The 24722-nt window shown below is 45.1% G+C and overlaps 1 protein-coding gene across 7 annotated transcripts in view; it reads left to right on the forward strand.

Moving 5' to 3' along the window:
* Window positions 1–24722, forward strand: part of LOC116943713 (catenin delta-2-like) — a 273044-nt gene that overhangs the window by 22177 nt on the left and 226145 nt on the right. For 6 of the 7 annotated variants that reach the window (XM_076067973.1, XM_032956809.2, XM_076067972.1 and 3 more), the window contains exon 2: window positions 11264–11512. In XM_076067973.1, coding sequence (XP_075924088.1) covers window positions 11330–11512 — 183 coding nt within the window. In that variant the 5' untranslated portion in view covers window positions 11264–11329. Of the gene's footprint in view, window positions 1–3984; window positions 4136–11263; window positions 11513–24722 lie in introns of those variants that run through there. The other variant, XM_032956808.2, reaches the window with a different exon arrangement.

Below are 24722 nucleotides of genomic sequence, written 5' to 3' on the forward strand. Positions count from 1 at the left end.
ATACGGAAGCTATTCCTCGACTGTTTTTCAAGCACAGATCATCAAATGTACCGTGTGGGATTTCTGACGACCTGAACAGCATTGTGAAGAAACCAGGTCTATAGTCATTACATATTCGGGGCACTTTGTATACAATGCTAAAATCAATATTGATTTGAAAGTAATTATTGTTACGTGTAGTCTTATCGAATATGTGAATGCACACACAATTCATAATGGCAGAATGACAGGAAAGAGGGGATGGGTGTAAACAATGTAGACAAAGTTTGGAGATGGGATTAACTTTAATCCCATTATCTTCACATTACTCACCTATCACTTGTTAAGCATCGCGGCTTACTCCAGCTCTCTTGCTCGTTAGTGCTGGATTGTGAGTGGTGATAGATTGAGCACGTGTGGCGTTAAATCGACCCCGGTGCCCTGAAAACTGCACAAACCGTCCACCAAGTTTGTGTGCGTGTGACACTCAGCACTGCCGAGGTACACAAACACAACATTGTGCATGGTGACAACAACAAAAACCCATGTGACATTTAAAGTTTGTCGCCCTTCCCTCCGATTAGCACGGTTGGCTACGTACGATGTGAAAGAAGTTCAACATACATACGTACAAAGAGGGGGCATTTGTGCCTTCTTGCCAACCATCCTCCACCCATTTTGCCTTGTCTCAAATTGAGGTGCCTGTATGCGGGCAGACACATGCAATACTTACCCGCATGCCTACATGCAAGCTTGTAGAGGCATGCTGGTTGGTAAGAATGCAAGCAAGCGCAAGTGTGCACACATCCGCGCAAGACATACTTGGACAGGTTCCTCATTTAGCCTCGTAGACTGTCAGGGAGAGTGCTGTCATTGAGCAAAAGTGTAGCGATGCATATTTGGGGGCTGCGAGATCCGCGCACACGCGCCGTGCGTCGACGCACGGATGCGGAAAGTGCGTACGCCCAAACACAGGCGAATGCGTGCGTGCGCACAAGCACGCACACATGTGCGCATGGCTGCACGAGGCTTTTCAGTGTTGGCATTGGTGGGGAGGAACTTACTAAAGCGGTGTATGACTTCAGCTCCATTGATCCTTTGCCTTTTGTCCTGCACGTGGGGATGGTGGGGGAGGGAGCGTTGTGGCTGAGTGAGGCCATGTTTGAAGTCTGTGTTGGTAGGGGTGATGGGGTCTGATTCAATAAATGGGGCACATTGGAATATTCCATTCCATCGAATGGGTTCGCTCGGGTGTTTAGTGTCGTGGGTTCGTAGTGAAAGCCTCCAGTTGGAGCCGTTTCACACGTTATGAAACAGGTTTTCTTTTCTCACTCTGCTATTGCCTCTTCCAGCCACTCCAAAGTGACTTAAATATATATGATAGCGTCACATATATGGCGGTCACGTAGCCACCCTGACCAACTTGCTGGCCACGCGCAGTGTGCTATAGATGTTCGTATATATCTGACCTTTTCACATACCCACTTACACGTGTCCCCAAGTCTCACACATGCGATGATTTTCTGCAACACTCCTCTAGTCGTATGCCTAATATCCAACATTCATATTAGCCATTGCCCTAAATTCAGTATGAGCAAAATCCTATCATCTGCTCGACGATTGTTCCATCATCCAAGCCTATACATAAGACAGTATTTTTTGGGTTAGATCGCGTAAATATTAATGTGTCGTTAAACCCACCACCACAATCTCAATACGACGTTTCGCCAGCAATTTCAATTAGCATCATCAGGAGTCAGATTGTAAATGTTGTGGATTTACTCTCCAACACACCGGTGTGCTGTACTGGTAACGAACTGGCATGTTCTGTTAACGTGACAAACCTTACTAGTTGTCTGTGTCGGGTGGTGGTGGGTTTAACGACACATTTATATTTACGCGATCAAGCGCACAAAAAACTGTTATAGATAATATTGGCCGCAAAAGCCTAGGTGTTAAACTATCCAAGCTTATGTGCAGCTTTGTGGCTCATCAGAAAGCGGGTGAGTGGCTTGAAATTGTAATGAAGTTGCGAGTTAAAATCCTGGTTGGTGGTTATCTCTGCCCACCATTCCTCCTGGATATATAAATTGATTACTACTTTGTGGGGAAGTCAACAGAGGTTGGCCTATGGTTATACACACCCCTGCCATAGAAATGTGGTATTTTTCCCACCGACTCAGGGTTCTAAATAGGAGGTGAGTGCTGGCTAATGCTCATTTGAGCAGAAAATAACTTTGACTTGAATAAGGAGTCATCTGGAAGTGGAATAAATATTCAACTAATCGCACCCGATTTGCACAGCTGGTTACATATGCTGCGAAATAAGTTCAACATACATATATCTTATCCGAGTATTCTTGTTGATATGAGTGACCCAGAAGTGGTGGCAGGTTCATTATGTAAAAAAGCACTCAGTTTTTCAGCATTATGCAAAAACAATCAGCAGTTGCTGAACTGCATTGTTACGAGTTTAACACGTAGGCTTTCGCGACCAATATTCATAATAAAGGGTTTTGAGTTCGATCGCGTTATTTATAAATGTGTCGAAACCCTCCACCACCCGACACGGCCAATCAGCAAAAAAAAGTGTCACGTTGACAAAAGACAATTAGTTCACTACTTTATCCCACCGGTGTGTTGAAGAGTGAATCCACAACATTTACAGTTTGAATATGACGTGCATTGTTACGAGTCCAAATTGTATAGTTGCGAGCTTGAAACGCATGCTTTGTCCGACCTGCCCTATTTTTCTGTTATGATGCATTTTCGCATCATTTACAGATTTTATTATCCGTCTGCGCGTGTCTATCTGCATCTGGTGGTGGCCAGGGGTGAGGTGCACATCATTCTGTTCGTGCCGCCCCCTTTGTTAAATTGAATACGAGGTGTATGCATACACGTGCCGATTGCCTGTTTGTGGTGAAGCAAAGTGTGTGTCTGCCGACTTATCTAGCCTCTGAGTGAGATTATAGGATGAATGCCCCTTGAAGGAGAAATGATGGCACACCTGCATTGGCTTATGCACCGTTGAGGGGCTTAACTTTTGGTGTTTACCTTGACTTGTTTGTTTGAAAAGCACTCTATTGTGGGGTCTGTCTTCTGAGAGCCATTTGACTAGGGTCATTCCATTCAATTACAGGGGGGAGGGAGAACAAAACGTTGAACCTTTGCCAGATGCTTACCTTATCTTAAATTGCAGGTTTGGTCTTGTGCTCTATTCAGGTGGGGCACATTTGATGTGTTAAATTGAATCGTTAGCAAAATAACAACCCATTGCATCAGCCTTGCATCTCCACGGGTCTGAGACTTTCATTTACTTATTAACGTGCACTCTACCCTTTTCATCAGTGGCAAAGTCTAATAACTCCTGTTAACTCAAGCGTTTAAGAGTGCATGCGTGCGTGTGCACACATAAGCAAGTGTGTGTGCCTGCATGGGTTTGTGTGCATGCATGCATGCATGTGTGCGTGTGGAATTGTTCCAGCGTTTGTTGCCATCCTCTGCCTGCCCGTGTCGTTGTGTATGTGCGCTGTGCTACGAAACTGACGAGCAGAGTTTGATTCCCGCTCGATGCCATCATCAGTAATCATATATATCTAAATGGTCCTGGGTTCCCCCCCCTTGTTCAATTCGACCTTAAATGAGTACCTGGCGTAGTGTGTAAACATCAGCACTATTTCTGACCCCAACACTCCCTCGCGTGACGTGTGCGGCCTTAATAGATGCTCACTAACAGCGCTGGCTTTGTACGGCTATAGGGGCAATGGGGGGGGGGGGGGTGCGAACCTTTGTCGTTGTTGTTCATTCCTTCGTCCATGCGGTGTATGATGCGCGTATGCGTTTAGTCCACGTGTGAGCGCGCATGCACATACATGGGTGAGCAAACGCACATGTGCTTGCTTGTGCTCTTGCACATTTACGCATGGTGTGTGTGTGCGAGGGAGAAAAGGTTGGTGGGGGTGGGGGTATTGGGTAGGCAGGGAGACGGGGAGAGGGGTGGGGTGCTGCTGCTGCTGCTGTCTGAAGCGACAGGGCTGGCTAGATTAGGAGAAGGGATGATGCGTGCCGTGTGTTCTAGTTACATTTGCAAGTTGCCGGACGCGTGACCGTTCGTTCAGCCCCTCTCCTCTCGTGTGCATCGTCTCTGCTGCAGGTAGGAGGATTGACAGAGTTGTTTTTAATCGTTTTCTAGTTTTATACCATTGGTTTCATTGCTGTGTAGAGCCAGATTTATTTATATCCTATGTTCTATACCTTGAGATGCACCAATGGTGTTGCCTTTTGGCGTCATCTGGTCCAACACCAGTGGAGACTAGGCTCTAAGAAAAGCCGTCTCGGGTGTGGACCAATCAAATTCAAGGACAGTGCATATCATTATCAGAGTTGTCTCTTTTTGTTTGCATTTTTGACTGCTTGCGTTGTGCTTATTGCAAACATGATCCCTTGCATAAAGGTGTCAGTTTTTGTGCCAGCTAAAAGGGTAAAAACCTATTACTACAAAGGTAATGAATTAATAAACATAAGTTCATGACAGCAAACGATGATAAAGTGTAACAAATTAAAATGCTAAAATATATACAGGACTGCTTTTTGTGTTTGTTTATTGGTCTCCCCCCCCCACACCTCCCGATTACCACGGTTGCCTATGTACGGTGCGAAAGAAGTTCAAGATACATACAACAGCAAATGTTAGCATGGTCAAAATGTTCTAAGGTGCGACAAAATGCGTCGTTTATATATACACACACACACAGGGTGACCTGATGATTCAGTGACTCAACCAGAACTACTGTAACTTTGAATGGGCCTGACCACAATCTGGAGTTGTGATTTGGAGTGGGGGCAAGCCAGCGATGTCTGTATCGTAGAGTGTTGTGACCTTGTGCCGGCTAGGTTCAGACATTGTTAAGAAGCATCGGCCTGCTGCGTTTTCAAGTGACTGTCAACAGATGAGATGTTAACTCCCTCACCTGGTATGCAGGAGGTCGTAGGTTCGATCCCGACTGACGCCTGTATATTTGGAGTTTGTATGTTTTCCCCATGGTCGCGTGAATTTTTCTTTAGAAACATGCGTTTCGAGTATTTGGCTGCAATACATTTCCACACGATAAGCCACTTCATTGAGCTTTAATTTGTGGCCAGGTTGCTTCTGAAAAAGAGCTATACAACGCAGTAGGCCTTACATTGGTAAAATAAAAATATAAAATAGTGTAGTTTTAGTTTCATTTTCTGTTTGATTGTGGTGCTACCATTTATGGGAAGTAATATATTGCGAGTGAGCTGTCCTCTCAGCATAGTGACCCAATATAATTGATTGTAGATTCTGTTTTTGATGGTATTCCCAATGTTTATTTAGCCTGGAATGAACACTGATAGAGCTTCACAATGCACTGTGCCACTGCAGTCTACAATCACGCCCAGCGAAATCGAAATTTGTATTGCAAACAAAGAATTACCATGTGTAGGTGGGTTTACATTGTATAGCATTGCCATGTTGTTGTATTTGCAGCAGTAATGGAAAAGCACAATTAGCAAACTTTTAACAATTTAAGGGCACTCTCTCTAAGTTCGAGTCCGTTTTATTTACTTAGCTGTTGTATATTTATCAAGGGAAATGTATCAAATATTTTAATGTGAACATCTGTGTTTTGTTTAATACTGTAGTCGTAGTAATCCTTTATCTACCAGCCTTATCTGGTTCATACTCGTCATTAAAAGTAAAAATTGTATCTGGCATTGTGTGAAGCCGTCCGCATGCTCCGAAATAAATAATAGATGGAGCGTGTGACGCCGCTTGCTTTAGTGACAATCAGATCCCCGGGTAACCTTCGTGTCATCTCTGCAGTTCCGTTGCACATCCCTTGCGAATTTTTCCTGCATGTAAAGTGGCCGACCCTAAAAAAAATTAGGTACATTTGAAAGAAAAAAAATAATCAAGTAACGCAATACAAAATTCAAAAAAGTTAAGTAATATAATGAGGGGATGTGGCAGATTTCTGAGCAGAGATTGACAGGAGCAGGCATGCCCGGCGCAACGCAAAATTGTGTCCGTCGGCACAAAACTTAACGCTGAGTGCACACCACAACGCGGCTGCCTTTTGCACGGAAAGAGAACGAGCGTGAAAACTGCGCAGATTTATACGATCGTCAGCTGTTTGGTAGTCACTGTTGAATGAGAACCTCCTCATGCAGGAACCACTGCCCCCCTCTCCTCTCTCCGGAGCATATTGTGCAGCTGTAATAAATCTCAATCTTTCGCGAGGGTGACCCAGTTTCGTCCATCGCTGTGCCCAACGCTGTGGGTTGTCCATTAGCGTGCGTGTGTGCGCGCACTCTGTGTTGTGTATGTAAAATACACGATGTGTGGGTTGTGCATTTTGGTACTGAATATAGAATCCTTGTGGAGGGTGACGGAAGAACGTGTTTCGAAAGAATTCAAGGTGAAATATTCCTTTTGTAATAAATCAACAAACGAATCCGTCACCGGGTGACGAGGCTGACGGCGATAGAATTGACTTTGTCCCGACAAAATAAATACAGATACAGACGGTGCTAAAAGCAATAAATACCACAACCTTGTATGGCTACTCGTGGAAGTACACATTGCGGAGTGCCGGTCCCGACCCCCGTATGCCCTCCCCCACCCACCCAATGCATTAGAACCCTCAGACCCCCCCCCCCCCCAATGCATTAGAACCCTCAGACCCCCCCCCCACCCAATACATTAGAACCCTCAGGCCCCCCCCCCACCCAATGCATTAGAACCCTCAGACCCCCCCCCCCAATGCGTTAGAACCCTCAGGCCCCCCCCCACGCACCTCTTCCCACGTGGGCCCCCCTCATGACCCCCCCCTTGTGCACGCCTCCCAGTCGCGCTCCCCCCTCCCCCACGCGCCCCCACTCAGGCCCCCACTTGCGTCCCAGTCTCCAGCCAATCGGAATGCTGGGATCAGAGTGACTGACAGGGACTTTGTGTTAAATCTTGACTTAAAGCGATACTCTTTCGTTCTTTCGGTAAAGTAACGTCGATGGTCCAAAGAAAATAACAAAAACTACTGTAGTAGTTTTGTTGTTATTTTATTTGAACCATCTACATGACTTTACGGAAAGACCCAAAGAATATGGACTTTATGTTTTTGTAAAATTCGATAATGATGATGAAGACATATTTTGCAACGTATGTTTTACCAACTTTTTGACTTGAACACGCGGATGATTATGATCTGCACATACCTTTTTCTCAAATACATTTTTTTTAAACCGTGAAAGAGCCTGTCACGACCAGAAATCCCCTTTTCATTGACGACTCGGATAAAATAAACACATGGGAATTCAAACAGCTCTTAGTGCAACAAATACACGTGCAGTATTAAACATCACAGCAGAAAAATATGAACAGATTTAAACTTCAAAACAGAAAAGGATCTGGAGTGAAAGAAATAAAAATGCTAAATTAAATATACAGGACTGTAACTGTATGATAAAAGGTTCGATAGTGCTACACTTGCGCGCACACACACAGACGAAGATCCCCTGTATAGCCTCAACAAACATTTGGGGCAAGTGCTGTTTTTTAGTGAGTGCCCAAATGAAGGCTGCCACGGCACACGAAGGGGGGCAGTAGCCAACACCACGCCTGACCCTCTTTGTCTCCCGAGTGGAGATGTTTGCACAACTCACGAGGTACAGTAATACCCCGATTAACGTCTCCACTTTTTATGTCGTTTCGCAAATACGTCGTCACGATACTAATGCCACTAATGCCCAGCCTTCGCCTCCACTTACCCTGTAAATTGCTTTGAATTACGTCGTTTCGATATTCATCGTCGCACCTTCAGGAATGCATCCCGACGTGCACCGGGGTATTACCATACTCGTTTGATTCGACATACGGAAGGCCTAGAACTTGGTGTTGGCCGTGAGCGGGAATCGAACTCGTGCGGCCGGTTTCGGAGTGCAGCGTGCGAACCACTGTGCCACCGCTCGCGCACACAAGCAGTGGAACCTGATGATTAAAATTACTCCATTAGGACCACGAATAATGAATGGACCTGACTGCAGTCTAGTGTTATGATTTGGAGTGGGGCAAGCCAGCGATGTCTGCGTCGTCGAGTTTGTAACCTTGTACTGGGGCTGGGGGTCGTTGTGGGTTCTGCCTGTACTTGCCCGCAGGAAATTATCAGCTATAGACAACCCCCACTGTGCAGTCCTCGCCGGCCTATTGTAAATATGGGGAAACGGAAGAAGCTTCTAATTTAGGAGTTCACGTTTACTTATAATGCAGTGGATAACTTCCCAGTGACCTGCCCTGGGTTCAATTCCGAGCCATGATAAATTAAAAAAATATATATCCTACTCTAAAACATATCTATCTTAGCAAAAAAAAAGTGTTGCTGGAAGGATGGACGGTCGGTCGGTCACGTCCAAAGGATGTGCACGTTGTTCATATATTTTTATAGTCGGTTAATCCACTGTTGGATGAAAGCCTCCCAACACTGTGTGTCGGTCAACACTGTGTGTCGGATTGTGTGACAATAGTCACTCATCACGTTCGGCAGCGTGGTTGGTTGGAAAAAAATATACCAGAGTCAAAACGTGAATCAGAACTGACCCTTCTCCTTGCCTAGGGTTGACTCGACCAATAATGGTTGAGTGTGGTCAATATTGGTGCTGGCAAGACGAACGTGGCTGGGTGAATGTGGTGCTGGGCATGCACCTCCCCACCCTGGGAGATCTTCGTGTGCTCGTTTCAAACATAAATGTTTTAAAAGCACTGAATATAGCACACGAAACCACCTAGCCCATTTGTTTTACCGTTACAATGTAAAAACAAATCGTCTACACAAAAGCAAACTGTCAATCCCTAAAGGAATTTCGGAATGTCAAGAGCCACCTGCGGCTGTATTGTCCTGGGACCCAAATCTCCGCGCCCTTACGCTAAACTAACGTGGACGCCCTTGGCACTTGTGGGCGAGTGCAGTGCTCTGCATCGAGTTCAGGGCACATCTGCCTGTTTGAACTGTGAGCAAGAATTAGCCTATGACTCCATCTATGCATTGTTGCCTGGGCAGCCTTGAGGGTGTGTGATCCATTATGTTTTTGGGTTGTAGTTTTATGTGAGAATTCTTGTTTGTATGTATGTTGAGCTTCTTTCACACCATATGTAGCCAATCGTGCTCATCCACCCAACAATATACCACTTGTCAAGGGACAATATTTCTCCATTTTTGAATACTTAGCCCCAGTAAATAGTTTTCAGCCCTTCGTCAATCCACTTTTGGACGAAGTCCTCCCCACCCCACCTCCGTCATGGGCAGGGGCTGGCAACCTGCGGCTCCGGATCCGCACGCCGCACTTGAAGGGCCGCTTCGTGGCATTAAGGACCACCGTCTCGTCGTATTCACGTGCATTGCGGCTCTTGAATGAAATATTGAAGGGGTTTTTTTTTTACAAATCGTAGAAAAAAATGGTGCTGTTATTTTGTTTGCCAACCCCTGGTTGTTGGAGGTTGGTTGACCATTCTTCGTCATACTGCTCGGTGTGGGTTGGTGAAGGAGGGGCCAGAACGTCACTATTTTTTCACTCTCAGAATCTCATTGATGGTAGGTATCCGGTCGAGAAACCTTTCCAAATCTTGATGATTACTTCAGGCGTATCATCCCGTATCCAAGTCGGTACTGCGGCAGCACATAACCCAGACATTCGCTATTATTTGTAAATGTTTTCACATTTTAAATGTTTTTCAAAGTATTTCCTCCACGTCGTTAAGCATTGGGAGGGAGGAACTGACCATGCCACTTCCCTTAGGGTGGAGTGGGCAGTCACCATGCAATCCCCACAAGCAGCTTCCTGTCCATCTCCGTCAGTTCACATGGGTATTGTTCTGTCCTCAATAATCTTTGTGAACAATTACACACGTGTGATGAGAGGCAAATACGTCTCTAATTCTTCGTCAGAATTGTACCCTTTTTTCAATAACATTAGGCCTAATTCCACAATTGAGGTATTTCCTTTGTGACATCGTGTAAGTAAATAGGTCTGCCAATTGTTTCAACAACTGGTCCTGCTTTTTTTATGATGTTGACAATTAAACCATCAACCAAGAGATTTCCCTTCATGTTGTGATGGGCAGTGTTTTCTTCTTCACATGCGACATGAAAATTCCTACTGCTCACATGAAACGTAGTTCGATTGCTGAGATATAATTGAAATTCTGAAACAGATTAAAATAGAAAAAAGAATATTCAAATACCATAAATTCTGGCCTTTGTAGAATATGAAAAGGCATTATAATGGGTGGAAATTGATGCAGCCATTCAAGTTCTCACAAACCTGTTTAAATAAATAAATATTTCCCAATTATTAAAAAAAACGGTTACAAGATTGGAAATCGCTACACTGAAATTGTGCGGAGAAAATGACAAGATACTTATCAGAGGGCAAGTCAGGCGATAAGGAGGAGACATGCTATCGCCAACATAATTCGCAGCGACATTAGAATGTTTTCTGAAAATTGGATTGGATAAATAAAGTCGTGAACAAAAAATGGAGAAAACATTAACCTTCACATATTTGTTGCTGGGCGTAGTTATTGTAACATCCAATCAAAATGAACTAAAGGAAATAATTGAATAGATGCATACAGTACTCTCTTATTAATTCTAACTGCATTTCAATGCATAATCTTGCCCTGTGCAGATGAGGGTGGTGGGAATATGAGTTCTAGAGATACAAAGACATGGGTAGATACACCGAATGAAAGACACTAACCAAGACAGATACGGAGTGAGTGCGACCGATACAGAGAGACATGGAGAGACTAACCCACTTGAGTCAGAAGCAGACTTAGAGAAAGTGGTGGCCACGCGGGAGTGAGAGATGGCAAAACACACAGACAAAAATAGGGGAAGAGCGGTGGATAGAAACAGATAATTTTTAGGGACCCATAAAGAATTGGAGGCACCTGGCACATGCACAGATAACACATGCATAAAGATGCTACTGTCTGTACCCGTCCGGCTATAAACCTATGTGTCTGCGGTTTGAGTTGAGAGCTTTGGCAATCCGATTATGCGACGCGTGCTGTTTGGCGGTGAAGGACAGATCATCCATTCTCTACTTGCGTCGCCCTGTGTGTCACACAGAGGTATTTGTCTGCTCGTGTACCTTTTGAGTACTCGTGTGTGCGATTGCGTGTGCATGAGCGCTTCCGTGGAATTGCACGCACGCGCGTGTGCGCTTGGCTTGATGCTGAACCGAGCCGATCTCTTGTGCTTTGCAGCAGCGACCGCTGACGGCCGACCCTGCGCGTGACCGCCCAACATCTCACGAGGCCGGCCATTGGGCCATGCCCGTGGCAGAGGCGCACGCTCAGCCGTCGGCACCGAGCCGGCCGCAAGACGGCGGAGGGCGGGAGACGTCGGCTGAGCCGGGGAGCAAGGAGCGGACAAAGGAGGGCAGCGGCAGGGAGAGAGACGGAAGCATGGAACCCCACAACACCTCCACCATCCTGGCTACTGTCAAGGAACAGGTGTGGCCCAGGCAAACCGTGCGTGGTTTGAACAAGAATGCGCGAGCGTGCGTCCTGGCTGAGGTTTGACGAGGCGTGCGTGACGGTGGGGCTCCCGAGTTCCTGGTTTCAAAGTTCAAGTTGACCCTCTGATCAAAAGTGATTTTCATGTCCATGAGCTCGATGACCTTGGTGCTGTCATTCCGCTGACTGGGCAGAACACTTTTTTAAAAATCAATAATTATGCTGTTATTGACCATGTTCAGCCCTGAGAACTCTGAGAGCATAAATACAATTTTAACTCGACTTTCCTGTGCAGCCAAAGTAGTTAAAGTAGTGGTGAGGAGCGAACAGGCCCATGACTTGCTGAAAAATCAATTGGGTAGCCTAATTGTTTAATTTTATAGTTTACGTACATATATACGTGAACTTTATTTATAACCTGCTCGGAGCCCATTGTGATACAAGTCTGTTTTGCAAGGGAGGCTCAACTATTACCGGATTGGGATAATTTAATTGGTAAATCACAACCGGATAAAAAAAAATAGTCTGCGCAACGTTATCTCTGATTACGCAAAAGTCGGTGAGGCTGTGACAGTGCACCACTGAAATGGATAAGCATTCATTTGTATTGCACAACGACATCACCAGCTGCCTACAAGCAAAACAAACTGTGCAATGGTGGAGTGGAAATATTGTGTTGTATTGTGAACCTCGTACGGTCACAGGAATGCAAGTGCTGGACCCGCAGCCTGTGATCAGTCCTGCCTCGTTTACGTCATCAACGTTTCTCATGCGTTTGCAGTGAACAGATACACTTCCAGTGCATCATGTGTGTGGCTCATGCGTGGGTGGCCAAACGAACGCACGCAAATACTCGCGCACCCTTTGTGCCCACAGCTGGGGACGTCTCCGTTCGGCTCGGTGTGGGTGGCAATCTCGGAACTGGAGTAGACGCCTGTGTGTCGTGTTCAGAATCGAGAGAGGCGGCTCGCGAGAATGTCACAATCACTTTCGGGTTTCCGCAGGGCCGTGCAGTAGGTGGTGCTGCTCCTCCACAGTGTTTATCGAAACCACAGAGTTCACAGCGGGAAAAGCGAATTCATATTTAGCAATGTGAAAACAGAACCAAAGGATTGTCGGTCAAAAGATGCTGCATTAGAGTTTAGCAAATATGCCTCGCCGTGAATTCCAAGCAAATGTAGTGTTAAAAACAGTTGGAAACATAGGCTTGGGAATTATACATGAGCATTGCAAAAGTACAACTGGCTAAAATGTACATTTTAAAATATATATGTATCTACCCATGGATGAATCACTCATATATATGCAGGGTTTAATGTCAGATGGGCCTGTCCGGGTAGGTGACCTGGAAAATATTTCTGCATCCTACACACCACATGCAGTATACTTACTCACTATGGCTGTGACTACTTGACATGTGCCTACTCTAGTCTAGCAGTGATCTGGGAAAAAATATTCACTGAGAAATGATGTTGTGATGAGTTGGTGCAGTAGTTCATATTACATGTTGTAAACTTGGCGATCTCAGTTTGACTCCCAGATATGGCTAAAATCATTGGCTGCCCACCCGCTTTACCAACCCGCACTGACCATTGTGATGGGATATGGTAAAACAAACCCCATGATGTTAGGCTTTATCCTGCCTGCTGTGGATTATTCTTGTCATACTCTGTGTATTAAAAATGAAAGCCATAGTAATTAATGGCTATTAATGCAATTAATCCGATGCCAATTGTTTTAACGTACAGTAACGTGGATTAGCATTTGACTGCGGCTAATTACTGTAACTTTGTAAATGTAAATTATTTGATAAATGCATTTAATGTACTACAGCTCCTGCACTGCTGCTGTAACCACTAATAGACTAACATAAAATAAATGTAGGCTTACAAAGTTAATCATGGCTGTAATTAAACTATAAAAAGCAAGGTTTTACTAACACCTAATTTAAAAGGTAATCATTCTTATGAAATGACAAATTAATAATTGGCTAACAGTGCTCTATGCTTCAAGGTCTAAAGTGAATTGGTCAAGCTGGAGTAGCTAGCCATGCTCATTTTTAAAGCGTATTTACTTTCTTTGGAGCTTTATTGCAAGCCATAGCTTATGATTTAAAAAAAATATATGAATACTACCAGACGAGATGTCTGTAATCGTATTGTTAAAACATAATGAGACGGCACACTGAACTATTTGGTGATGCTGCTGCATTGAGATCGGTACATGGGCACAACAGACAAAATCTCAACCCTTTTGTAGATAACATTTAGGCGTTAAAAGTACCAAAATATATACTCATGGACATGCTATGAAGAAGGACCATTGTCCGAAACGTCACCTTTTATATTATCTTCTCTTAGGGCAGTGTTACTAATGAATCAGAGTTTCTCAAGTGTCGATGTAAAGCTTTCGTGACTGCAAGGATTCATCTTCTTTGGTTCTTTCGGTAAGGTCACGTAGAATGAGAATAAAATAATAAAATAACACAATAAAATTCTCGCGACGTTTCGGCCACAATGCAAGCGGCCGTCTTCAGGTGAAAGGTACACACCTGTAGGGTCAACAAGCGGCCGTCTTCAGGTGAAAGGTACACACCTGTAGGGTCAACAAGTGGCCGTCTTCAGGTGAAAGGTACACACCTGTCGGGACGACAAGTGTGTTTAACTGTGAGCTTTTGCAATGTTGTCACCATTTACCTTTTTGCACCGAAGTTGGTTCGTTTTTAACCAAAAAGATCGAATGAACGTCAATGGGACAGCGACGACGCGTTTGGAACGGTTCGCGGCCAATAAGTTGGCGAGCGCTTCAAATCTCGACGTGATGCGTGTCGCCACCGCCATGGCGGCGGCCACGTCGAGGCTACGGGGGATGAGGCTAGTATGATTACAGCCTTCACCAAGTGTGCTCGTAAAGTTTTAGTGGGGGAGAATGGGGCGAAGTGGTCAGCACGCGCTATGCTGTTAACCAGGCGACCTGTGTTCGATTTCCCGCTCACGACCAATGACTGTGGCGAATATTTGAACCGGTTGCTGGGCCTCGCCTAGGTTGACTCAGCCTTAAATGAGTACCCGGTGCCTGTGCGTAAAACATCAGCACCGGGGGAGACAAAGGTGGCCGGGCGTGGATCTGGCCACTCCATCCCCTCGTGTGCCGTGCCGGTTGCCTTTCATAGGTGCTTGCGAACAGCACTTGCCCCCGTCAGAATCTTAGAGGATATACAGGGAATCTTTACGTAGCTTTATAATTCTAACTCAAACTGCTTTCTACAGTAATTATCCATCTTTAGTAATACCATTATGGATGCAGTGTGGAATGTGAACGCCTTTGGGGAAGTTGTATCGAATGTTTGTCGGCTGCAGTGCGCAACATAACACCCACACTTATAATTTTACAGATTACATTTGTAAAATCGCACCGAGGTTCTTAATATTGTCTGCCCCTCAACATTTTTAGAATTCTGTCGGTGTTTGCGAACTGTGGAGGGATTTCGGCGGTATTCGGTTAGATCTGTGCAGTGCAGTCACGCGTGCTTGAGGAAATTCACACGCGCTCCCACACACACACACTCCCACACACACACACTCCCACACACACACACACACTCCCACACACACACACACACTCCCACACACACACACTCCCACACACACACACTCCCACACACACACACACACACTCCCACACACACACACTCCCACACACACACACTCCCACACACACTCCCACACACACACTCCCACACACACACACTGGCAGACGTCACTCACTCAAAACCCATCGCGTGCTGCACCTTTCAAGTGTGTTTGCACCAACAAAAACATCGTTTTGCACGTGCGCAAGCTCGTACATGCACAGAGAAAAGTTGCATTCCTTGCGTCCTGTGTATGTACAGGTGTAGACGCTGCATGCGCAACTAAAAAACCTTAAAGGAAGGCTAGTAAAAATACATCCGCAGCGCCTATAAAACCCGAAATAGCCATAATTAAAACAATACGTGCGGCCAAATCATATTAAACGCTGTTTGGGTGGCCCCAGTGTTGTGCACGTTTGCCTCTGGGTGTAGAGTCTGGCGTTTCCCCTCTTCTCTGCCCAATGACAATACACTGCAGGGGCATTGTTGAGCGGTAGTTCACCATCTGCCAATTTGTGCAGATGTGGGCGATCCCCATGATACCATCGGGAAGAGGTGAAACATTGCGTGGCAAGCTAAACGACTGCGAGTTAATACATTGCAATGCAAAATGATCCATTCGTGAAGGCTCGCTTTGGGCTGGATGCCTTTCACCCTGAACCCAGAAGGATTTTTAGTCCGGATGGAACCGCCTCGAGTAAATATTTAGCTTCCTGATGGTGTTGTTCGTAATTTTTTTGTAGATGTATTAAGCAAGTTACCGTGTATTCAATCGTGTCATTATGCTCAATAACACGTGCATCGGATTGTCCGTGTAATAATCGGTTGATTATTTTTTATGCAAATACGTATGCAAATTATGTGCAAATGTTACCTCAGGGCTAATGGAACAATGATACAGAACAAACAAAGGCAAAACAAATAGCACTGTACTAACAGGACACCAAAGTAATCGCATTTTGTCATTGAATCGTGACCCTGAATCACAACTATTCCTCACTTTGCAGGGGCGGTCTGGAGTTCGAGCGATTTTTCTGCTTGCCCCGGGTTTATTAGGTATTGCAGCAACAAGGTGTTATCACTGTTTGTGGTTTTCATAACTATTGGCCTAAAGTGTTCACACCTTGCGAAGTTTGTGCGCCACGTGTGAGCTCGGTTCTCTGCGCCTCTGAAGTCAACGTCCAAGCAATGCGGCACGGCCTGTTTTTAGGATAAAATCATCTGCACTTCTCAGCATCCCCCCACGTGTCTGCTCTTGCGCCAAAGCGGCTTTGCGTCTTCAGCTCTTTCCTGCACTGTATCTCTCCCTCCTCCCCCCCCCCACGGTGTGTTCGAGTTTGCTATGTTGTGGAGAGATTTATCAGTGGAAAGAGGGAGTGGTTGAGAAAGGGGGCACTGGGAATTTTACAAGTCGCTTTGAATGAAATTTATACCAATTTATTTTTCAGAAATTTTAATTTGCTGTTATTTCGTCTGATGTTTTGCATGTATTTTAAAGCTTCGTTTTAAACGTACTAATCCTGCATATTGTGAGCAGGAAAATGCTGTGGTTAGCGTACTTGACACTTAGCCAATTTTTATAGTTATATAAGCTTGAATACACGTGCTATAATAGTACGGTAGAGAATTATCAAAGTTCACCATCTGCTGTCAAACGGCTGCTGTAACATTTCTTGCGAGCGTAATCCACCGTGCATTGGTGCCGAAGCCGAAATCGCAGAGTGAAACGAAACATAACCCTGCAGTTCACAATTCACACAATTAATTCCATTCCCCGTCGAGTCACCCAGGGTCTCTCTTGAAAACACTTTATTTAGTGGGCTCTCACCTGCGTCTGTGTAAAATAAATTACGGGCCCACAGAGGTGCATAAAAAATAATAATAGGAATGTCTGGTCGTGTAAGACCGAGATTTTGTGAAATAGCCCTGTGGGGAAAATATTACTTTTCCAGATATGCTGTTATTGAGCAGAAGCAGATTACAGTATTTTAGTTGACGAGTGGGGTTAATGTCCTTTGCGCATGCTTTATGTCCAGTTGATTAATGTTCACTTGGCAGAACGGGACCACGTGAGTATTAATGTCTCATCCAAAATTGTGGTGGCATGTTGCCGTGGTGTGACGGCCAGCACATTGCTCGACCCACACAGGTCACCGGTTCGGTTTCCTGGGCATGGCAGTTACAACAATGGGCGAGCTTCTTAAATCTCCCTACGTCTGTGCACCTGCCAGTATATATGGATGCACCGCAGGCTTCTCAATCAGCAGTAGGTCGTCACGTGTGGTGGGTTTAAGTGCACCCACTGCCACCTCTTGCAAGGCACCTGGCAAGTTGGGAGGGAAGAGGAGGCCCAATACCCTGTGGAGGGACTTCTCTAGAGCTTCCTCTAGTGGAGGACCTTCTTCCAACAGTGGTATGAGCAAGCAATTGCAGGGCCTGTACTTTTTACCGTTACTAAAGTGTAACATCGCCATACTCTTTGGTTCTATTCGGTAAAGTCACGTAGGTAAAAATAAAATAACAAAAAATCACGACGTTTCGGCCACAACACAAGTGGCCTTCATCAGGTGAAGGGACTGGACTGTCCAAAGGACAGCGTTGGAGTGAAGACAGCAAGCTCAGGTCGCGTCCTTTAAGCTTGTCGTTGCGGCATCAAATCTAGAATTGTAGCATCGCCCTTGTACTTTACTGGGACATGATTGTAAGGTATGGGCCAGAGTGAAGGAGCACTCTAAATGGCATCCCATGCCACCTAACAGCACAAACCTAATGTTGTCTAACTTATAATGTTGTATGAAATTACTAGCTCTAAACATTTATACTTACGTGTGTCTAGCGTAGGATACCAACAGCACACGACTGAAAACTTAATGAGCAAAGTGTAAATTGGTTTGTCTCTGTAAATTGGGTCTGCAACACTCCATGGGTATTTCATTATCACCAATGCTATATTTTCCCAAAAGTTAAGTCGCAAAATATATGTATATAACTGAGAACACGGAAATATATGTATTGCTTTGCTTCCACATTGACTGTTTTTATTCAATTTGTGGTGTAAAGTGAATTATGCTGTTGCATGGCGATCCACAGCCCTACAACCTTTTTGACGAGATGCGGCATCTGTGTGGGGTGGGAGTTGTAGTGGAGGAAGGGTGGACACTTTAAAAATCATTCCTTTGTAGAGAGAAAAGTCAAGCAGGTGTGTTTATGTTTATGCACGCACGTAATATTTGGGTTTGTCTGTGGAGCTGATCCCATCAAATATCGTTGTGCACCTCGATGACCATAATAGATGCTCGCTAGCAGCGCTTGATCTAATTTCCTCAAATGAGGCTAACAGGGAAGTGTTTGTGTGTTTCTTCATTCATATGTGTGACACCACGTGCTTATAGTTGACATGTTTTGTGTGTGGGTGTCGTGTTTGCAGATATGTACGTGTGTGTGTATGCTAACAGCACTTACCCTAACAGTCTGTTAAGGCCATACGGGGGATCTTTGTCTTAAATTAGATTGTGTACGTGTTTACTTGTGTGTACATTTGTAGCAAAGGTTAAAGCTCTTGAGAGCCTTTCTTCAGTTGAACTTCACAATGGAATTTATAATAGTACACGCTAAACCTACAAAAATAAATACCTACTTATTATATGGCTCCGTGAGCGTGAGTTTAAAAGAATCACATTACCATGGGTTTGTTTTTGTATTTATTTAAGTTTTATGTAAGTTTAAGGGTTACGTTTGTTGATGAATGTATAAGCGATAAACACCCGGAGCATTCCCATCGCAGCCCATGCCAGATTCATTGAATATGCGAATCCTGCCAAACACCTACCATCGCAAATTATGCACACAAGGCTTGCAAAGAATATAAACACACGACTCCGACTGCGGCAAGGCTTTAGCGGAATCAAAACCACCTAGGCCTGCAGAAGCAATGTTGTGCTCCTCCGTTGTCTTCTAACAGGGAAAACACCCTTGAGTAGTTTGCATTACAGTGATTTCGAAAAACAATTTGGAAAGCGTGAAGCTGTGTAAATTATTATATTCTTTTTGATGATTGTACATTATCCATTCATGAAAACACAGGGTTCATGTGTATGCCTATACACCTTTTATCGTGTAAAAGGATACAATTAAAAAACTCAACGATAGGAAGCTTGTACGCAACATAGAATCCCTTGTTCGTCTGTTTTAGTCAATATAAAAATCTATGATTATTTCTACAATGTTACTACTTACTGATTTTTTTACATGCACTATTACGATTTTTTGTCTTTATGAAATGTTTTACTTTTTGAATTTTATTATATGTAACTGTTAATTCATTTCGTATGACATATTTTAATCTACTTCATTTGCATGTACATCTGTGTGCTTATTCAATGAAAATGCAATAATTTGGCAGAATGGTCAATGGTGGCAGCATAGGCTGACATGTCAACACGGGCAGGATGGATGGGGCTTATTCAAGAAGCATAAACATAACTTAATGCGGAAATTGTAATTTGTTAGTTTAAATTAAACTGCTGTTCTGTAAATTACTTTGTTATAGTATCTCGCCATGTGGAATGGATGCGCTGTGATGAATTACGTGTTCTGTTTATATTCACCGATGTGTCTGTTAATGTGCATGCGGTGATTAACAGCACATCCTCGTATGCATGTGCATGGGTGCGTTTTGTGTGTGCCAAAGAGGTTCTCACTCACAGCACTTGCCCCAACAGCCTATGTAGGCTGTTTGGTGTGGCCGGCTACCAGCCTCTTCCAAGGGTGTCTTGTCTGGATTTTTAAGCAGGTTTATTTTCTTTGATAACATTACCTGACCCACAGTGGATTCTTGTCTGTGTGTGTGCATGCATGTGTTTGGACACGTTCGTGCACCTGCATTTGTGCGTGTGTGCGTGCTCGTATGAATGTGAAGTTTTTCTGCACCGTACGTAGCCAACCGTGCTAATCGGAGGTGTGTCTATGTATACGTGTGTGGAGCGGTAGTGCGGTGGTTAGCACGCTACGAACCCGGCGACCCAGGTTCGATTCCCACTCATGGCCAACACCAGTGACGATTACCTGCACTGGTTCTGGTCCTCCCCTAGGTCGACTCAGCCTCAAATGAGTGCCTGATGCGGTGTGTAAACATCGCCACTGGGGAGCCAAAGGCGGCCGGGCGGGGTGCTGACAACCCCACCCCCTCGTGTGCCGTGCGGGCCTTAATCGATGCTCGCAAACAGCACTTGCCCCTCCAGTCTGTTAAGCCCATACGGGGGATCTTTGTCTTGTATATGTGTGTGGAGCGGTAGTGCGGCGGTTAGCGCGCTGCACTCCGAACCCGGCGAACCCGCGTTCAATTTCCACTCGGCCAACACCAGTGACAATTACCTGAACTGGTCCTGAGGCTCCGGGAGGTCGACTCAGCCTTAATGAGTACCTGGTACAGTGTGTAAACATCATCACTTGGGAGACAAAGGTGGTCAGACGTGGTGCTGGCCGCCCACCCCCCTCGTGTGCCATGCCCGCCCTCATAGGCGCTCGCTAACAGCACTTGCCAAAAAAGTATGTTGAGCCTATATAGGGTATCTTTGTCTGTGTGCCCATTCTTCTCCATGGGCATTATAATCAAAATCTGCAACAGGCCTGGTGCAATAAATGTCAAAACAATCAGGGGAGCCTCTGCGAATAATACCCACGTGTGACTTTAATGTCTCCTCCAAGCTCTCCCATATCGCTAGCAGAATCGGGAGTCGTATAGCAATTATGTAGATTACAATGCCATCGCACCATAATGTATTACGGTCCCATTAAACTATTGACGAGCATCACGGTCTGCAGCACGGGCTAGATTCACACCACTTTTAACATGTGCTTGCCTAACCGTAGCCTGTTTGCTTTTCTCAGTGTCCCATACAACATATGCAGAATATTATTGTATAGTTGCGTGTATTCGTTTTTTTTTACGTTAGCTCCTTTGTACTTTGCCGGTGAATACATTGCTAAAATTGTGTTTGTACTTTAACAGAATTGCGATGATTGCATATTGAATCGCAATCAAATTCCTGCATAGACAAGATGTAAGTGCACTTGCAATGCAAGCCAATTGGCTCGATTTCAAAAGTTTGATTCCTGTAGCTGATTGGTAATTTCTGTCAAGCATTACTATATCCTGCCTTTCTCATATAAGAGGTGGACTTGAAACAGTATGGATAATAGGAAATGAAGACAGGAAATCATTGCGTATATTGGTGAATGTAAATTCAGTTTATATGAAGACGGCCAGTTAAGGGTGGTGGGTAGACACAAAGCAATTACACTTCTGTCATCTTGCCTTTACAAATAAAGGTACAGTGTGACAATATTTGCCAGTGCTGTAATAGGAAGCCTCTGACACTCTCACTTGGGTGGTAAAGTTATTTGTTTATTGGTTCCAAGTTTCACATTTAAAACTTCAATAAAGTCTGTTTTAAAGGAAGCCTACAAGAGCACACATCCATCATTGTGCTCATTAAAGCACCACGTGGAGCGAAGGAGTACAGAAAGTAGTCGATGTTGTGGCCAACACTCATTCGTTTGCTGTGTTTGATGCACGTGGTTGATATGCCTTCCAACAGCTGTATGTGTGGAGGCTAGTGTGAAAGAACTGCAGGGAAGAGTGAGTGACGTAACTTTGAACATGCAAACCAGTGCTATCCACAGACATGATATTATCTTCATGATGTACTGTGCACAAGTAGTTAGTGGAGTTATCTCACGGTGCGATAATAGCGATTTCGTTTTAAAATCTCGTTTTACACGAGAGAGGAGCCACTGTGAAGATAAGCATCCCCAACTTTTGTTGAAGTGGTGGGAAAAGCCAGCAATTATAGGCTCATTGGAAAACGTAAATGGATAATCGCCTAATAAAGTGGCTTGTTCAGCCAATGATGAAATAGGTAAGAAGACATGTCTGACTCCTCAGTAAGTAACAGGCATACTCGGTGTTTGAATAGGCCTATCCAGCATTATAAAAAATAAAGGAATCATTCCCATCCCTTTGCCAATCCTCTGCTGGATGAAAGCCTCGCGTCGTGTTGATTGTGAAGGTTGTTTGGTGTCTGCAGGTTGGTGAAAGGTGGCCTCATAAGGGCCTGTTCAGATATCACTCTCTACGGTTGTAAGCCATGGCCATAAATTTGACTTTGGCGAACCTGGGTTCACATCACCGTGTGCTAACAACCGTGGCAAAAGCTCCACCGCTGTTTTGTGTTTATGTGCATTTGCTTTGTTGGTTAACTGCACTAAATGCAGAAACGGTTGACCTGAGCTCCCTGCGTCCAATTGTCGCTGACCCTTGAGGTTGGATGCGAGAGGTTGCGAGTGAAACGTGTGCGCCGCCGTGAGTGACGGCGTCGCGGTTACAGAGCCCCTTGGTGTCATTAACGGCTGCCGTGTGCTCCTGACCTTCAGCCTGAATGTCGGCACGCGGTTCCAGACTGCACGCACACTGCACGCACACTGCATGCACACGAGACAATACCCAGCCCGCCCGGTTTGTTGCTACGTTCCTCCACAGCGATTCGATGAATTGTCATGATTTTGGGTCATGGTGTTGATTCCAGCATCTCTTATTCCACTCCCTTTGTATGGCTTCATATATATATTTTTTTGGACGGTTCATTGGTGCTACAGTTGTGTTCGCCGCCTGAGCCTAATGTGATGTTGTGTCATTTGCATGTAATTTGCATGATGTGTACATAAATAAACTCTAACACGCGTGGTTCAGAGCGTGCAAATGACAATAATGTTCAGCTCCTTTGGTCAATCTACCGCTGGATGAGGGCCTCATGCCATTTCAGTCATGGGGGTTGTCTGACCATACTTCATGACACTGCACAGTTTGAATTGGTGAAAGGTTGGGCCCAGGACCGGTTTAGATGGCACTTGCCACTGATGTTAACCGCGGTCGCCTGGTTAAACGCACATGACACGAACCGCGGTGCCACCACTCCTCCCTGCAGTCATCTGGAGAGATATGTATATACATCACATGTTGATGTATAACTCTATATGAGTGTGTATTATGATGGGTGTGGTCTAGTTAGAGATCCACGTGTGTTAATGCGTGAATTCAGCCAGACCCAAAAAAAAACCGCAATCACACACATCCCCATCCACACAAACACACATTTTTGTTTCACTTAACGGACGATGTGTATGTGGGAATTAATCACAATATAGTTTCGTGTTTGGAAATTTTTCATAATTAGCAATATTTGAGAGCTTAGAAAAAAAATGTAATTTCTACTTAAAAGAAACAACATTTGGCAGTCTAGACATTTCACCCCCGTGTTTTTTTTACTAAATCAGGTTGGTGGTAATTGATTTTTCTCTTAGCGTAAAGCGCATTCATTCTCTACCTCTGACGTGTCCTATTTCATGTCAGATCCATACGGCTGCAGGAGTTTGAGGGAGATGGAGTGTAGGAATTGACTACATTTTACAGCACTGCGCATTTATTTGCCTGTCGTCTTATCCAGTACAAGTTCTGTGATATAATTATAGAAGTTATTACAGTGTAACCCGGCACTTCAATTTTATCTCCAAAAAATTGCCAGGACCCTCCTCATCACTTACAGCAGGGGTGGGGGACCTTTTTTTCTGCCAAGGGCCATTTGTATATTTATAACATCATTCGCGAGCCATACAAAATTATCAACTTAAAAATTAGCCTGTTATATTTGGTCAAACATTTAATACTGGTAGGAACCTCCTGGTTACAACCAGCCCACATGGGATTATTGTGTCCGTCCGTCCGTTGTGCATCCAAAAATGGGAGGGGTGGGGCTGGGTGGGGAGGGTGGGGAGAGGCTGGGTGGGGAGGGTGGGGGTGGGAGGGGTGGGGCTGGGTGGGGAGGGGCTGGTCACCCCGTGGTGCCCTTATAAAACTCAACGTTTAACCTACTCACGCCGGCTTGTGCCCGCCCTCACAGTCGGGCATATTTGCGAAATACACCACGTGGTGCCGCCGTTGACCCTGGCCATTGACCGAGCAACCCAACGTTCCTACCAGCTCCCTCCGCAGGAATGTGTTTAACTCACCCCTAATGTGATGGCTGGAACTGCTTCTCTTTGGCGAGGCGTGTGATGATGTTAGCTGGTATTGATGATGTTGCTACTCGCAACTGCTTCTCCAGGTTTGCGCCTAGATTTATTGAATTTCGAGTCCCGCCTGCGGTTGCCTTGGCAGGGCCAGACCAAATGATTTCGCGGGCCTCATACGGCCAGCGGGCCGGACGTTTCCCACCCCTGACTTACAGCAAAGTCCACCTAAGGGGTTCATAGTTTGTCCATCAAAGTGCTCGATTACCTTTTTTCACGTTTAAGTTATTCTGCCGAGCTTGCTGTGTGACAGCTTTCCTTTTGTTGCTCACCAGTGCCTCTGTAACAACACGTGCAACATGGGCAGCCCCCTCGCATGTCGAGGAGGGGGCGGCCTGGGACCCCACCACCCACTGCTAAACACTCAGCCCCCCACCCACACTTCTAAATGCTTGTTGACAAGTCACGATGATGGTAGTAATACCATACTCATGATGGCGACGATAGTTG

This window comes from Petromyzon marinus, chromosome 19 (assembly GCF_048934315.1).
Source record: "Petromyzon marinus isolate PM22_M1 ecotype Great Lakes invasive population chromosome 19, UKy_Petmar_22M1.pri1.0, whole genome shotgun sequence".
NCBI classification, from domain to species: domain Eukaryota; kingdom Metazoa; phylum Chordata; class Hyperoartia; order Petromyzontiformes; family Petromyzontidae; genus Petromyzon; species Petromyzon marinus.